This window comes from Megalobrama amblycephala, linkage group LG3 (assembly GCF_018812025.1).
Source record: "Megalobrama amblycephala isolate DHTTF-2021 linkage group LG3, ASM1881202v1, whole genome shotgun sequence".
Lineage (NCBI taxonomy): Eukaryota > Metazoa > Chordata > Actinopteri > Cypriniformes > Xenocyprididae > Megalobrama > Megalobrama amblycephala.
In genome coordinates, this window is record NC_063046.1 from 31868695 (window position 1) to 31887086 (window position 18392).

At 41.3% G+C, this 18392-nt stretch overlaps 1 protein-coding gene across 3 annotated transcripts in view; it reads right to left on the reverse strand.

Annotated features, from left to right (window-relative positions):
• b4galnt4b (beta-1,4-N-acetyl-galactosaminyl transferase 4b) overlaps positions 1 to 18065 on the reverse strand; it is a 130699-nt gene extending 112634 nt beyond the window's left edge. Inside the window, exons 1-3 of one of the 3 annotated variants that reach the window (XM_048185162.1) lie at positions 17568 to 18059; positions 17339 to 17440; positions 16853 to 17062 (exon numbers count right to left, since the gene is read on the reverse strand). In XM_048185162.1, coding sequence (XP_048041119.1) covers positions 16853 to 16997 — 145 coding nt within the window. In that variant the 5' untranslated portion in view covers positions 16998 to 17062; positions 17339 to 17440; positions 17568 to 18059. Of the gene's footprint in view, positions 1 to 16852; positions 17063 to 17338 lie in introns of all 3 variants that reach the window. The other 2 variants (XM_048185164.1, XM_048185165.1) reach the window with 2 other exon arrangements.
• Between the last annotated feature and the right edge of the window lie 327 nt (positions 18066 to 18392).

Here is an 18392-nt window from a genome sequence, read left to right on the forward strand (position 1 = left end):
GATAAGCCGAGATGGCTGCAATATAAACCCAGTGTTGAAGGAGTTAAACCTTCCGAAAATTTTTCTTGAAGGAACTGAAGCACAAAGCTGATAGGTGACTGGACAGGGTCTATATTACGTTGACTACACCATGTAGAAGAATGGTCTCCACAACCTCAGTTTGGAGACCGGAATCTATGAGCCTTGCCCCCTCAGAGGCCAGGCCCACAGTTTCCACAGTTCTGGGCGGGGATGAAGAATCATGCCGCCCGCTTGTGACAGGAGGTCCTGTCTGAGAGGAAGCTCCATGGCAGAGCCGTGAAGTAGAGACACTAGGTCTGCAAACCATATTCTGGTCGGCCAGTACGGGGCCACCGGTATCAGATCGACCCCTTCCTGGCGGACTTTTTCCAGAACTCCCGGGAGCAGTGAGACCGGGGGAAATGCATACAGACACAGCCTCGGCCACGTCTGTAGCATAGCATCCAGCCCTAGAGGTGCTGGGTGTTTCAGAGAGTACCACAGAGGGCATTGGGTTGACTCCTCTGTGGCAAATAAGTCGACTTGAGCTCGACCGAAAGCTTTCCAAATGAGCTCCACCACCTCGGTGTGGAGTTTCCATTCCCCAGGCCTCGCGCCCTGCCTCAACAGAGCGTCTGCCCCCACATTCAGATGCCCTGGAATAAATGCTGCTTTTATCGAAATGAGCTTTCCCTGGGCCCACAGGAGGATACGACTGGCCAGTTTGCAGAGTTGGCGAGACCGCAAACCCCCCTAATGGTTGATGTAAGAGACCACTGCCGTGTTGTCCGTACGAACCAATACGTGATGGCCCCTCAGGTCTGGGAGGAAGTGTTTCAGTGCAAGAAACACCGCCATCATCTCCAGCCGATTTATGTGCCAGGAGAGCTGATGGTCCTCCCATAGACCCTGAGCCAAGCGACCACACATGATCGCCCCCCAGCCCGTGAGGGAAGCATCTGTCGTTAGCATTACGCAATGACAAGGAGTCCCCAGCACGGGTCCCTGGGAGAAAACCCCTTGGTCCTGAGCCACCACTGTAAGGGTCTCATGTGCAGAAGGCCAATAGTAATCACGTTGGATGCAGCTGCCATCAGACCCAACAGTCTCTAAAACTGTTTTACAGTGAGTGACTGGCCTAACTTCACCCCATTCACGGCCCCGAGAATGGAACTCACATGAGCAGGAGACAGACATGCCTGCGTCGTGGTAGAATCCCAGACTACCCCTAGATAGTTGGCAATCTGACTCGGAACCAGCACACTCTTTTTGGCATTGAGCCTCAGCCCAAGCTTTTTCATGTGCGACAGAACAACATCTCGATGTTGAACTGCCAATTGTTCTGCCTGAGCTAGTATCAACCAGTCGTCGATATAGTTCAGTACGCGGATGCCCTGGAGTCTCAGCGGAGCCAGAGCTGCATCCACGCACTTTGTGAACGTGCGGGGTGAAAGAGATAGGCTGAAAGGAAGAACCCTGTATTGGTAAGCTTTGCCCCCAAAAGCAAACCTGAGGAACTTCCTGTGAGAAGGATGGATGGATACATGAAAGTATGCGTCTTTCAGGTCTATCGCCACAAACCAGTCCTCTTACCTGACCTGTGGGATAATCTGTTTGAGTGTAAGCATTTTGAACTTGAGTGTAAGCATTTTGAACTTTCTTACAGATCGATTTAACACACGTAAATCTATGATCGGACACAACCCTCCATCCTTCTTTGGAACAATGAAGTAGCGGCTGTAAAAGCCTGACATTTTGCTGGGAGGAGGAACCCTTTCTATAGCTCCTTTTTGCAAAAGCGTCGTAACTTCTTGTTCCACAACCAGAGCCTGCTCTGGGGTCACCACTGTGGGAAGAACCCTGTTGAACCTGGGTGGTCGAGAACCAAACTGTATTCTGTAACCCTCCTCGGAGGATCGGTGGAGACCGCTGCACCCTGACGCACACTGGGTGGCAGGGTTGGCAAAACGGCCCCCTGAGGGCACCGAAGGGGAACAGATGTCATATTTTTTAATACCAGAACCCCTCCGGAGGGGACTGCCCTCATGAGCCACGGACAACTGGCGTCAGGACTTCTTCTTTGAAGCCTTCCGGGAGATAATGATGGTCCTCAGATCCGCCCTACCCCCGGAAGGCTTTGCCTGTGTCGGCCGCCCCGGTCCCCAAGCTTTCTGAGGGGGAGCACGGGTGGCCACACTGGCCTTTTGTTGCGCTCTGTGTGCTGAGGAGCCGGCTACCGCACAGCAGCCTCTGGGGGATGAATATGGCGGGGAAGAAATCTTTGGAAGGCCGCAGATTGTTTGTGTGTCTCCTGGAACCTATCGACGACAGTGGAGACTGCGTCGCTGAATAGGCCCGCAGGAGACAGCGGCGCATCCATTAAAACGTTCTTATCTTTCTCCTTTATGTCTGACAGGTTGAGCCACAGATGCCTTGGTGGCCCGGAGAGTTAAATCTGTGGCCTTCCTTAATTCTTGAATCGATTCGAACGTTGCTTCCCCGCTCTCATCAATTTCCCGCAGTAGATCAGCCTGATAAGCCTGCAGTATGGACATTGTGTGCAGGCATGCAGCAGCCTGACCTGCCGCCGAATAAGCCTTGCCCACCAAGCCTGATGTTGTCTTTAATGGCTTAGTGGGCAATGTCGGGGTCTTAAGGGACGATGCAGACTCGGGCGAGAGATAGCTCACAAGTGTCTCTTCAACCCGAGGCATCGCCCCATAGCCGTGGTGTTTCAGCCCCATAATATTACTATATAGAGATGTTTGGGGGCTGAAGACACGATATTGCACTGGTCTGTTCCACGACCTCGACACCTCGGTGTGGAGGTCGGGAAAGAACGGCAGACCCCGACGCTGGGGTAGTGACTGTGCGGGGAGAAAGCGCTCATCCAGCTTGCTCTTAGGTTTTGTCTCACTACTACTAGCCCTGGTCACTACTTCCAGCAGCTCCTCATAGGCTGGAGACAAGGATGGCGGGTCCTCATCTCCACCCATGACACTCACCACATCAACCTCCTTGGAGGAAGATATGTTGAGCGTCGGTGTCTCCCTCCGGGGGGAAGAAACCGCAGCGCGGGCTTCCACCACCAAAGGAGAGACAATGGGTCTGGCAGGTAAAGGGAGTGATAAGGCTGGGCCCATCTCTCCCCCTTCTACCAGATCCATTTGTGATCCCCACGAATGCAGTTTCTGCTGTGCCTCAGCAGCAGCTGGACCTGATCCGCAGGGAACACTCGTCGCGGCACCCTCCTTAAAGAGCACCCGGCGCGATCGCAGCACTCTGAGAGTGAGCCTCTCGCAGTGTACCCTCGAGAGCTGCCTGTGCATGCTCAACTCCCAGGCATTTCACACACATCTCGTGTGTGTCCCCACCTGAGATGAATCGGGTGCAAGGAGGCACACACTTGATAAACTGCTGCTTTTCCACCATTCATATCTATATATATATATATATATATATATATATATATATATATATATATATATATTTTGTCTTTTTTTTAGTGCTTAGAAACTCTTGTCCTCAGATGAAGAGATCACTGTGTGCAATATATAGCAGGACAAACAACACCAAATAAGACATACAAGATACAGAGAGCGCTTGCTGAAGACAACAGAAGCTAGCATTCTTTGTTCTGGGTATGCTTTATAGTTTCCTGGTCCGTGACGTCACCTGCCTCTGATGTCTCGTTTCCTCATTGGTTGGATACAGAAGTGCTTCACGACACAATCACGCAGAAGGTTCTCATCATGTCACTGACATAGCATCGATAGTTCCCACAAAAGGGAACCGACAGTCTTTGAAATCTCATAACAGAACAAAAGCGACTGACACTGAAAACTGACCGTCATTGAGATCTCATAACCCAGCAAAACCGACCGTCATTGGAATCTCATAACCCAGCAAAACCGACCGTCATTGGAATCTCATAACCCAGCAAAACCGACCGTCATTGAAATCTCGTAACAGAACAAAGCCAAATGTCATTAAAATCTTGTTAAGAAACAAAGCCGACTGTCATTAAAATCTCGTTAGGGAGCAAACCGAGTGGCACTGAAATCTCGTAATGGAAAAAAGCGGCCATTAATTAAATCTCATAAAGGACCAAAATGACCATCATTGAAATCTCATAAAACAGCAAAACCGACCACCATTAATATCTCGTAACAGAACAAAACCAACTGTCACTAAAATTTCATAACCCAGCAAAACCGACCGTCATTGAAATCTCATAAAGGAACAAAACTGACCATCAGTGATATCTTGTAATAGGAAAAAAAAAAACAACCGTCTCTGAATTCTCGTAAAAGATCAAAGGAACAAAACCAACTGTATTTGAAATCTCATAACATAACAAAACCAAATGACTGACCATCATTGAGGAATCGTAACCGAACAAAACCGACCATCATTTAAGTCTCATAATTGAAAAAACCAACTGTCATTAAAATCTTGTAAAAGAACAAAACATACCATCTTTAAAATCTTATAACTAAACCAAACCGTCTGTCTTTGTAATCTTGTAAAAGAAGAAAGGAACAAAACTGACTGACACTGAAAACTGACCGTCATTGAGATCTTGTAACCGAACAAAACCAACTGTCATTGAAATATCATAACCCAGCAAAACAGACCCTCATTGAAATCTCATAACCCAGCATAACCGACTGTCATTGAGATCTCGTAACCGAATAAAACAGATGTCACTGAAATCTCGTAACCCACCAAAACCGATCGTCATTGAGATCTCCTAACGAAACCAAACCGTCTGTCTTTGAAACTCTTTAGGCAACAAAACAGAGTGGTATTGAAATCTTGTAATGGAAAAAAACGGCCGTTATTGAAATCTTGTAAAAGAACAAAATTGACTATCATTGAAATCTTGTAACGAAACAAAACCCAACGTCATTAAAATCTTGTTAGGGAACAAAATCAAGTGGCACTGAAATCTCGTAACCAAATAAAACCGACCGTCATTGAAATCTCAGAACTCAGCAAAACCGACTGTCATTGAAATCTCTTAACAAAACCAAACCGGCTGTCTTTGAAATCTTGAACAAAACCAACTGACACTGAAAACTGACCGTCATTGAGATCTCGTAACCGAACAGTTGGTTTTGTTCTTTTATGAGATTTCAAAGACTGTCGATTTTGTTCCTTTGTTCTTTTACGAGATTTCAAAGGCAGACGATTTGGTTTCGTTACGAGACTTTAATGATGGTATGTTTTGTTCTTTTACAAGATTTTAATGACAGTTGTTTTTTTTTTCCATTACGAGACTTCAATGATGGTCAGTTTTGTTTGGTTACGAGTTCTGTCAGTTTTTAGTGTCATTCGGTTTTGTTCTGTTATGAGATTTCAAATACAGTCGGTTTTGTTCCTTTGATCTTTTACGAGATTTCAAAGATAGTCATTTTTTTCCCATTACGAGATATCACTGATGGTCGGTTTTGTTCCTTTACGAGATTTCAGTGACGGTTGGTTTTGCTGGGTGTAAGAATTATCTCGATTAATTAACAAAAAGGGTCATTAAATTACAGTGAATAAGAGCCGAATTAACTGTAAATGATTCCGAATTAATATTTATCACTTCATCAATTATTCGTCGACCGAAAAATTGAGGTTAAAGTATTTTACTAATTATGGATAAAATATTATCCCGTGGCCAATGGTAATAATATTTTATTATGATTACTGATATGAGCAAAGGTAGCACAATCTTTAGTTCAAGGCAGCAATTTGGCAACCACAGCACAAGGCACTTGTATGCGTGAAAAATCGTGAAAGAAAGACTTTATTGAACTAATCTACTACACACAAACTAATCTAACGAAAAACACACACACACACACACACACACACACACACACACACACACACACACACACACACACACACACACACTCATTCAGTTACAGGGAAATGGTGAGATTGTTATCTGGAGGTGAATGGATTCCCCAATTGTCTAGTTTTAACAATATTCTTTGAACGTAACCTGAGAGAATTAATACACTAGCAATTCAACCATAGTTTCATTTGCTTAATAAAATTGCACCAGCTCAACAAAATTAGGAGACCTGTGTTACTTGCGTTGGATGCTCCTGTAAGTGCGTGTTCCTTTCATGATGGAGTTGAAGGAATTTTGCGGTGCTGCTCGGTCAAGCGTTCTGAAGGATGGCGTTCCGTGGGGAAATAGTTGGATTTGCTGGAAATGGAATCTCTGTTGAGTGGTTGCAGGGTTACACGTTGCTGTGTGGATTTCTCTCTGCGTCTCGAGGGGTTGCTGGAACTAAAAGACTTTGAGTGAGTCTTCTTCTGTGAAGTTCAACAAAGGTTTTTGCAAGGGGGTTGAGTGAGTTCTTGAAGAGGCTTAGCTTGCAGGCAGGACGATGGTCGGTCCGCCGACTCAGCAAAGGCCAAGAAGCAAAGGCAAAAAGCAAAAACACAATGCGCGGTATTGGATTTTGAACAGTTTGTTGGTTCCGCCTTTCTGAGTGTTTTAGCCAATCAGATATGGTTTTGGGCGGGTCCTACGCCTTTGACTTTCACCTCAAGATGTGTCGCAAGTCCGAGTTTTCTGATAACAGTGGGAATTTACACCTTATGTCCTGGTGTTTGCTGATCCATCTGTTTTCTTAAAGTTAACAACGAAAGAGGGTCTCTTTGATCTTTTGCTCTGTTACCACAATCAAATGTATTTGTAATTAAGCAGACATGGAAGAGCATTCCTCAATCAGCCATGTTAGTCCCCAGGTTCAACTTTATGGCTCACAAATGGTTCGGTGGGGGGAGTTGGATCACTCTGATCTTTGGGATGTGGAGTTGTGTTCATTTGGTGGGCTTCGTTCAGGAATAATCCAACATGGGTTATGAGATTCCAATGACAGTTGGTTTTGTTCCATAACGAGATTTTAATGATGGTCAGCTTTGTTTCTTAACGAGATTTTAATGATGGTTGGTTTTGTTCGGTAAGGAGATCTCAATGATGGTCAGTTTTCAGTGTCAGTCGGTTTTGTTCTGTTATGAGATTTCAAAGACTGTTGGTTTTGTTCCTTTGTTTTTTACAAGATTTCAAAGACAGACGGTTTGGTTTCATTACGAGATTTTAATGATGGTATGTTTTGTTCTTTTACAAGAGTTTAATTACAGTTTTTTTTTTTTTCCATTACGAGACTTTAATGATGGTCAGTTTTGTTCGGTTACAAGTTCTCAATGATGGTCAGTTTTTAGTGTCATTTGGTTTTGTTCTGTTATAAGATTTCAAATACAGTCGGTTTTGTTCCTTTGATCTTTTACAAGATTTCAAAGACAGTCGTTTTTTTCCCATTACAAGATATCACTGATGTTCGGTTTTGTTCCTTTACGAGATTTCAATAACGGTCGGTTTTGCTGGGTTATGAGATTCCAATGACGGTTGGTTTTGTTCCATAATGAGATTTTAATGATGGTCGGCTTTGTTTCTCAACGAGATTTTAATGACAGTTGGTTTTGTTCAGTTACAAGATCTCAATGATGGTCAGTTTTGCTGCTTTATGAGACCGTCATTGAAATCTCATAACCCAGCAAAACGGCTCATCATTGAGATGATGAAACCAAACCGTCTGTCTTTGAAATCTCATAAAAGAACAAAACCGACCATCAGTGATATCTCGTAACAAAACCAAACCGTCTGTCTTTGAAATCTCGTAAAAGAACAAAGGAACAAAACCGACAGTCTTTGAAATCTCATAACAGAACAAAACTGACTGACACTGAAAACCGACCGTCATTGAGATCTCGTAACCAAACAAAACCAACCATCATTGAAATCTCATAACCCAGCAAAACCAACCGTCATTGAAATCTCATAACCCAGCATAACCGACCGTCATCGTGATCTTGTAACCGAACAAAACGACCATCATTGAAATCTCATAACAGAACAAAACCAAATGTCATTAAAATCTCGTTAAGAAACAAAGCCTACTGAACTGTTCTTACACAAAAGTAAGGGAATGAAATAAAATAAAAATAGAGGAGGAATAAAAAAACTCCTTTGCCCTTGAGCGCGCAGGCCTTTCAAAGATACTCCCTTGCCTGTGAGCGCGGAAAGATGCGTTCAGCGCATGCACATGCACACCGTCCGTGGTCATAAAACTTCAGCTGCATGTGGTCACTGTTCAGAGAGTCAAATCTAGTCCACAGTCTAGTAAACGTTTCTTGCATGCGCCAACTGAAAACACACAAGAAACATCATGTGACAGCACAGACTCGGACATTGCAGTTCTGAACACTGTACGGTCCATGCATGTGGATTTGGATAAAACAGGTAATCGATTTGATGCCGTGCCTGAACGGCGTTTATCTCTTCACTGTGGCGTATAGCGGACAGGCACGCAGGGCTATTAACTTATTCTTATTATTATCATGTTACTTTTATTATTAAATTAATATTGCAATTCATTTGCCTTGCGATATCATAGCACGTCACCACATAACCGACGCACTACGAGGATGAAATATTAGTTAGATAGCTTACTCCTCAATTAAAAACAACGAAATACTTCTCGATTCACAAAAAATACTATTTTTTTTCTCACTATGGGCCACAAGAGAAATATTAAGAAAAAAATGTGTCTCCAAGAGAATATGCGCTGTTAATGCAGCGACAGATGCCAAAAGCTCAGTCAGTTTTTACTTTCAGTTTCTGCAGTGAATATCTGACTGGCGTGTGAGACTTCTTCACCCGCATAACTCTCACGCAAAGTTTGTACATTGTTTGTGTGATATCCACTAGCTCGCCTTCATGGTTTTAAATGGAAATATTTTAAATATTGCGACGTGGCAGGACCCCCCCATCTGAATGCTGTCCCCCCAAAACAATATAATTAAAAACCACACTAAGTATTGAATATTTGAATATATTATAAAATAATTGTTTAAGTAGTAAAGCAATACAAACGCAAACAGGCGTATTAAGTTTAGAAACATTTTGAGTCACCCCTCCCTTGCCTCAGTGGTTTCCTCCACCGCGCACGTCACACTTGTGTGTCCAACTGCGCCGGTGGGAGAGAACAGTTCTACAGACAGTAGTTGAGAGGAATTCTAGTAAGTAGGCTGTCAAGGCTATTTTATTTAAAAACATTGGATGAAGTGATTTTTTTTTTTTTAAAGGGTTAGTTCACCCAAAAATGAAAATTCTGTCATTTATTACTTACCCTCATGCCGTTCCACAGCCGTAAGACCTTTCATTAATCTTCGGAACACAAATTAAGATATTTTAGTTGAAATCCGATGGTTCCGTGAGGCCTCCATAGGGAGCAATGACACTTCCTCTCTCAAGATCCATAAAGGTACACTGATTCATTTGTGCTCCGATGCTTCCTGAAGCAGGAAGTTTTAAAATCGGCCATCACTAAATAAGTCGTTATTTAGGGGTTTTTTTGGCGCTCCAAAAATATTCTCGTCACTTTATAATATTAATATTGAACAACTGTACTCACATGAACCGATTTAAATATGTTTTTAGTACCTTTATGGATCTTGAGAGAAGTGTCATTGCTCCCTATGGAGGCCTCACGGAACCATCGGATTTCAACTAAAATATCTTAATTTGAGTTCTGAAGATTAATGAAAGTCTTAAGGGTGTGGAACGGCATGAGGGTGAGTAATTAATGACAGAATTTTCATTTTTGGGTAAACTAACCCTTTAATACAGACAATGCTGAATAATTAATCATAACAACAAAAAAATATTAACTGATATATTTTTTTCTGTAAGTCCGCTATGTTAGCGATTATAATGTTACCTAGCGTGTTTGCTAGCTTGTTTACGATAGCTTCTTGGATACTAAGTCACTCACACCAACTACAACTAACATTGTGATAAGCATAAGTGTTAACTTTAATAAGGTTAATAGATTTACTGTTGTGTGTTGGGTTTTGCTCAATGTGTATTCATCATATTTTGGTGACTTGGTTGTAAACAACTTCAAAAATATTGCAATAAATAAATGGTTTCTGAGCAGCTGCAAGTGCAATGCAAAGCGTCGGATGCAGTGGTGTAAAGCACGCTGCCACTGGACTCTAGAGTAGTGGAGACGTGTTCTCTGGAGTGACGAATTACGCGTCTCTGTCTGGCAATCCGATGGACGAGTCTGGATTTGGTGGTTGCCAGGAGAATGGTACTTGCCTGACTGCATTGTGCCAAGTGTAAAGTTTGGTGTGGGGTTGTTTTTCAGGGGTTGGACTTGGCCCCTTAGTTCCAGTGAAAGGAACTCTTAATGCTTCAGCATAAAAAGACATTTTGAAAAATTTCATGCTCTCAACTTTGTGGGATCAGTTTGGGGATGGTCCCTTCCTGTTCTAACATGACTGCGAAGCAGTGCACAAAGCAAGGTCCATAAAGACATGGATGAGTGAGTTTGGTGTGGAGGAACTTGACTTGACTGGCCTGCACAGAGTCCTGACCTCAACCTGATAGAACACCTTTGGGATGAAGAGAAGAGTTGAAGCTGTTATAGCTGCAAAGGGTGGGCTAACTCCCTATTAAACCCTAAGGATTAAGAATGGGATGTCATTAAAGTTCATGTGCACGTAAAGGCAGGCGTCCCAAAACTTTTGGCAATATATATATTGGACACTCTTTAAGTGACGATATTGTGGTTTTACCCTAATAAGCCCAAACTAATACAGCTCAGCTGAGAAGAGAGACAGACAGAAAGAGAAAAAGATATAATGATGGCATGACTAAATGTCACACCATCTTCTGAGGATTAACTGAACCTGCACCTGTAGTGTCAGCCTAGCAGATGGATTTAGAAGTGTTTTCCTTTCCTTATCACTGCAAAACTGCCTGTATATATGATTATGGTAACACTTTACAATAAGGTTCATTAGTTAAAATTAGTTAACTACATTAGTTAACATGAACTAATAATGAACTGCACTTCTATAGCATTTATTACTCTTTGTTAATGGTAATTTCAACATTTACTAATACTTTATTAAAATCAAGAGTTGTATTTGGTAACATTAGTTAATGCACTATGAAGTAATATGAACAAACAATGAACTGCTGTTTTTATTAACCAAAGTTAACAAAGATTAACAAATACAGTAACAAATATATTGCTTATGGTTAGTTCATGTTAGTTAGTACACTAACTATTGTTAACAAATGGACATTATTGTAAAGTGTTACCAAGATGATTTATGCTCAATATGCTCTGACTTTTGCTCATGACATGAGTTTGGAAAGGTAAACAAATTATCACTATTGGCAAAGATTACTAATAAGATAAAGGATGCAATTAAACAACATTTTTAAATAATTTATAGGATCCAAACTGTGTATAGTGATATGTAAACTTCTTACAGTAAAATAATATTTGTTAAAAATGTACATGCAACCTGCAACCGCCCATAAATTTGGCTGTCCCTAAATAAAAGAGCCATGAATAAGGAATGATAATGGCTCCTCTACAATTGGACTCAGGCCACGCAGAGCACATCTTCAGCCCCAGAGCCAGAGCCACTGCTGCCTCCAGGAATACCAATGAGAGTTTGAGGTTCCAGCAACTGAAATCAAAGACAATGAGATGCAGCCAATTTTTTTTTTTATATGTTATGCAGTGCGTTTGGGTCTATGAAACATGCTGTGTTGCTTGAAGGCACTTAGACCCAGCAAGTCCAATAAGAGCTTCATCTGTGACCACAGTTATCATATTACTGTATGCTTTGAAAAGGCTAACAATGAGCATTCACAGTTTCATTTCATACATTAATATCTGTGATATCCTACTGAACAAGGAAAATGAGCCTAGCACAGATGGGCTTATCCATTCTGAGTGCCTCCCAGTGGCTTCACACCTGAATGTATATGACCCACACAGGTCGGTCTCAGTCCAAACTTCATAGCAGGTGTAGGTGCTCCTTAGATGTCAGCCGACTGCCTCCCAATTAACTAAGTGTGTGGTAAACAAACTGCTCCATCATGCAGTATAGAAGCAGCAGACAGATCTATGAAGTGATCTATGTGGTGATACTAGAAGCTGCCAAGACGAGAAACACTGAAAATCCCAAAGCAGTGCTGCTTGCGTGGACATTCCAGCACCAAGCAGAGACACACAATGTCAATGATGATGGATGATCATGGATGTACTCTGTGCAATCAGCCAGTCATATGCATGGTTGTATTACATCATATTTCATACATTTTCCTTTGTGGACCAGGGTTGAAGAACTTCACTTTGTTTTACAAAATGCTTTCCTTTTGTTTAATTTTGTTTAAATTGCAATTCATAAATAAAATAAAAGATATTCATGATAGGTACAGTAGCCTGTGCCAAGTGCCACAGAAAAGTACTTTACTTGATCAATGATCGTAAACTATACTGGGTAAATCTTTAGCATGTGCTTTAAGCTGACTGGACAAACACATTTTTTTTATGTGTGTTTAATGTCATTTTATATTAAATAAAAAAAACTTAAACTACAGGAGTTCCATTAATTAAAAACACTTTTTTTCACTCTGACTTGTTCATAGAAATATTTTGCACATAAAAGTGCACAATAAGATATACAAAAGTATTACATGTTTTTATTTTTTAAATATTTCTTATTGTTACCGTAAACCATACATATGTAAACATATGATTGGCTGTCTTAGCTATGAATAACTGTAAGAAAGAAATGTTTCTGCTGTCTCTTCTAACTAGTCATCTTGAATAAGATTTCATATTTCAAAATGTGCTTCTGCCTGAATTCTCTGACTGGCAGTATGCTCATCAAAATCTGCATGTTTTATGCTCTTCCTGTCTTGGTGCTGAGTGGACCACCACCTGCTACATGTGTCCTTGCCCCGAGCCAAGTCAACAGACAACGGACTGTTCAGTCACCTAAATACAAATGCAGCATCCCTCCCACTGATGAAAAGAGTAGCATTCAAGATGCACCGTATAAAAGCAATTCAGAAAACTATTCTGCTTGTTGAGATTAATAATTTTAGTGATGTGCCTTGTGTCCCAGTTACATCAGGCTTGGCCATTTTTATTTAACATCTATTTCAGTGTGACAATAAGTGTGTCTCCAAAAGATATTTGTCCACAGAGATCAACATGCCCTCCAAGACGTTTACCTCTCCTCTGACTAATGACTAACCAGGTGAAGTGACTTTAGAGATTAGCCCTCTTACTTCCCACCTAGAGCACATCTCACTTGAGATAATAGTGGCATCTGTCCAAAACACTCATTTGCATAAGCATTACCTTGTGTGTTGAGAGAAGCTTAACACAAATTTCATTAACCTATGGGTTAAAAGAGTCTGTACCTCTAATTTCTCTGCCTGTCAACTTCAGCCACAGAATTCACTGCAACTAGATTCCATTTTTAAATCTCAATCACTGGAAAACCAATGGGGGAAAAGCCTAGAACCTTTATGCTATAATTAGAAATATACAAATTTATTCCTCTCTCAAATACAGTCATGGTTTATCAGCTAATCCACAACAATTACTTCATCTCTAATAACAAAGGACATATGACTTCAAGGTAAAAGTTAATGAGAGACTGTGATTAAAAAATCCAATTTAGTTGCTTTAGAATGCTAAATTAGAAATTATTTTAAAATTTACTCACAACAAATAATATTTTTGCATAAGAGAGGATATTGGTGTGGTATGGAAAAAACAAACATATATGTAACCCTCGTTCCCTGAAGGAGAGAACGGAGATGTTATGTGAGAACGATTGGCGAATTGGGATCTCGCCTGAGAGATCTAAACTAAATGAGCCAATGAACATTGGCATGCGAGATTTGCATCGCGCACTCCACCCCGCGAAGGAAGAGTTTTCACTGTGGAGCGGTACAGCAATGGTGGTGACTGGACGTAACGTCTCCATTCCCTCCTTCGAAAGAGGGTGACATACGTAACTGAGACGTTCCCTTACAGCCAGTCATGTTCGATGTTACATCAGAACGACTGACGAATTGGGATACCTACCAAAACGCCACTATTGCTGCCCCTTCCATTGACCTGTATAAGCCGCCAAAACCCCCCGCGCCTGCTGGGACAGAAGGAAGGACAGGGCTTACACAGAGAAGTGTCTATCACTGCTGTTCTGTAGAGACAGTTGGATAACACTGGTAAGGGACCTGCAGGCATTTTCGATCAATGAATCAAGCCTGAAGTTTGAACCGGCCTACTCTCACATAATCTTGAGACCCTGGCCCAGATACGTGCCCAAGGTTCCTACGACACCTTTCAGGGATCAAGTGTTGAAACTGCGAGGACTGCCCTTGCTCTGCTCTGTCCCATACGCAGAGGTTTAGGACCTCAGACCAGCTCTTCGTCTTCTACGGAGATCAGCAGAAGGGAAAGGCTATATATGTAGCACTGCCCTGATTGGGCAGTCCATATGAGTAATTTCCACATATTAACTCCTATGTGCAGGATGTGGTCTCCGTAGCATTCCCTTATGGGAGTACGCTTCCCCTCTTAAAGGAACACGCCACTGTTTTTGAAAATGGGCTCATTTTCCAACTCCCCTAGAGTTAAACAGTTGAGTTTTACCATTTTCAAATCCATTCAGCCGATCTCCGGGTCTGGCGGTAGCACTTTTAGCTTCAGCTTAGCATAGATCATTGAATCTGATTAGACCATTAGCATCTCACTCAAAAATGACCAAAGAGTTTTGAAATTTTGCTATTTAAAACTTGACTCCTCTGTAGTTACAATGTGTACTAAGACCGACGGAAAATGAAAAGTTGCGATTTTCTAGGCCGATATGGCTAGGAACTATACTCTCGTTCCTGCGTAATAATCAAAGAACTTTGCTGCTGTACCATGGGTGCAGCACGCGTAATGATATTACGCAGCGCCTGAAAATAGGCTAACTTCCATCAACATAACCAACGTGACCACCTGCTTGCACAGAGAGCGTGCCTTGCAACCATGGAGACATTTGTGGGAGACGATTCAGAAGGATATTTACTTTGGTGCAGATGCTGAACCATATCTATTTGAACCGGAATACACTGAAGATGAGCTTTTGGAACGTGAAAGGGCAAGAAAGTGTGGCTGAACAGACGGGAGAAGGAGAGCAGCTTTGAACTGGTGGTGCAAGTGTGGGGCTTGCCAACCCATGCTGACCAAAAGTGAGTGCCTGTGTTGTAGAGAGTGGGACCAGGTCTTGCCATCGATGGCAAGGGTCGATCTACCTGTTGAGGAAGTGGCATGTGTTGCAACATCCGAGGACTTCTTAATAATGCTGCATCCTGCAGTGATTCATTTTTTTTTCTTTTCGGTTTGTCGAAATAAACTTGAAAAAACGTCCCATACCGAGTGGACCTCACGTCAAGCTATCGCTAGAGTAAGTGATTCCTGCAATCATTACAGTGCATGACTCAAAGATTTAGAATGCATACTGTCAGCATGCATATTCATGATGTGCTATCTTCTCAGTCAATACAACTACACATAGAATCATAAAATCTACGGTGTTGCTCACAGTCACATGCCACTTCTCCTGTGAGCTCAAAAAGATAATGAAAATGTATGATATTGATGACATCACCACAACTCTGTTCTGACTGGTCAGACTGACAGTGTTACAGTTGACCCCACATTAACTTACAACACTCCCTGGTCTCCCCCTATGTTAATTAGTGAATGTGCTGATTATTGGATAAGTTCCAAACAACATTCAAACTCTGTATTATGCATGGACATCAGCACATCCATCAGAATAATGTTGTTAAAACATTTTTGTATATTTTAAATGTAAAAATGTTTAAATGTTTAATGCAATGTTATTTAGTGCTAAGCAGATAAAATATATATACATCACATTATATGAGCTGAATAAAAATGTCTGAGCATTGAAATTCATAATTTCTAACTATACAGAATAAATTTTATTCTTTTTATCTACTGTATGACTAACACTCTGGATATGTAAACAGCAATTTACGCCAACCTCTTTAATGCACACACACACAACACCAAGTATAACAGAAAATTGTGTAAAGGTCACTAGTGCTCTTAGAATTGTGTGGTAAGTGATTAATCCTGACAGTAATTAAAGGAAGGGAACTCTTTTCACTGAATTGGTACCTTTCAGGACATTCATCAAATTGTGCCTGTGGGTTAGACTTAATTTCTCTTTAAAAGCATAAAGGAAAATAATCTTTGCACACAGCCGCTTCAAGTCTTATCTGTAGTACTAATGGTTGTACAACCCAAAGTACAAATTAGTTTAGGAATAATCAGCAGTTAGCTGGGCAGAAATAGGCGATAATTAAACTTTAACCTGAAGGAAAAATTCTCATTTAGATCATACAATGGCTTTAGCAACGGACAGCTCTATTTTACTGTACTGTCTTCCTCATTAACCTGCTCTTGAAACCCAACAGAAACACTGAATTGATAATTATGAACAGTCTAATTTTCAAAGTCAGCTTCACATAGATTTTTGTCCAAGCTATTGAGGATATGCTTATTAAGGCTTCAGTGGGCCTTACTGTCCTCTGATAAGAAATATGAATGTTCAAGCCTAAAGTGTCATCCAGTCACTGTTATTTTGCCAAGTAAGACATGCTCCTGCCTCAGCATATTTAGTTAATCCTGGAACAACATTCCTGTCCGAAAATTTAGTTTTATCCCCTAAAATAACCCATAACTTATCCCTAAAATCAGAGGGAAATGATAGCTGAATAACACTGATGTAGAAGCACTTAACCCTGGTTGTAAGCCTAAAGTTGACAAAGTGTAAACTTGTCCCTCAAGTCTGATTAAATTGATTGGAACGTTGTTCCAGGATCAACAAATATGTACTTGCAGAAATCATGTTCACCGTCATCCATACTGACCTTTCCCATAGTTGAAGTGGAGTTTGATGGCTTTGCCTTGGTTGATGTGAAGATACGTGAACCCAATGGCAAACATAAGCAAAACGAGCAGCAGAAGGAGTTTGAACTGCTTGCGGATCTTCTTCAGAGGAAAGCGCATCCTCATCACAGTAACATCACCCACTCAGTGGAAAATTCAGACCGGTATCCTTCAGTGTTGATCTTGTACAGCTAGAATTTCAAAAGATGTTGAAATGATCTGCTTCACTCTCACAATACTGATAATAGTTTAGATTAGAACAGATTTAGATTGCTAATGAACATCTAAAGACTGGTTTCTTTATAATTGATGAGCATATACAACAATGGCATTCAAAACTTCCCCACCACATTCGAGTCTGATGTACTAAAGGGTATTCATTATAAATGACATTTACATGGTCATGCCTACATTTGAAATAAATGTCACAGTCAGTTATTATTTCTTTGATAATCGTGAATACTTACCGTAGACGTGTTTTTCTCAGTAAAACTACCATGTCTAACCGGTGTCACCACGGGAGATGTGTGTGTGTTGTTTGATGTTGCGCTGTTCCATGTCTGTCTTGACTGCTCATTTGAGTCCAACAAGAACAATATTCCGTACAAAAAGAGAAACTGCTCGTCATTTCTGTAAATATAAGTGTCGATACAGGTAAAACATACACGGGTTTGGTGATGCAGCCGTCAGACTTACTGTACACACTTATTTCCTTTTCGATATGTCTTCATACACGGAGGTTTTCAAGTCTGTTACTGCCATTAGAGCACAAATCATTACTCCAGGCGTGTGTTGAGCAGACAGTGGAAGTGTTAAATTAAATTAAAAAAATTCTCGGTTTATTCTCGTGTTTATTGTAAGAAGAGCGACGAAAACAAATAAAGCTCTGCTTGTGTTGATGAAACATCGCTGTTTTCTGGTTTTGTCTCAGTGTCTCTTCTCGTGCTGCTGTTCACGAGCACGCTTTTGTTTCCCTCTCTGTTTTACAGTCTAAAATCGACTGCAAACATCTTCGCGTGGAGCCATCTAAATCCTCGTGTTGAGTCCTTTTTGTTTTTGTGTTCTCTGCTATTAAAGAAAACTGAAATATTTCCCCAGCATCAGCGCACTTGTCCGACCGCATCCCACAGTTGCATCCTGGTTTTCATCAGTGGTCTGATTTGATGGATAGAGGGAGCTGTTACCTCACCTTCATGAGCGTACAGTCACAGCGCAAGTTAGCCTATGTCTGAGATTCCTGCTCACTATAGTATTCCCACCATTTAGTGTTTTGGGTTATGGAAAAAACAAAAGTTCGTAAAAGGGAAGTTGTCAAAAATCATACAACTCAGTGACATTAATTATTAATACTAATAGACTTCTAATATAAACTTGAATACTTTTTGCATTCATCAAGTGACAATATGTCCCCTGATATTATGTGATACAATATAAGTGTAATTTCATAATAACGTCAAAATCTTCTCGCAATTTTTCCTATAACAAATGTGATCCTGGACCACAAAACCAGTCATAAGGGTC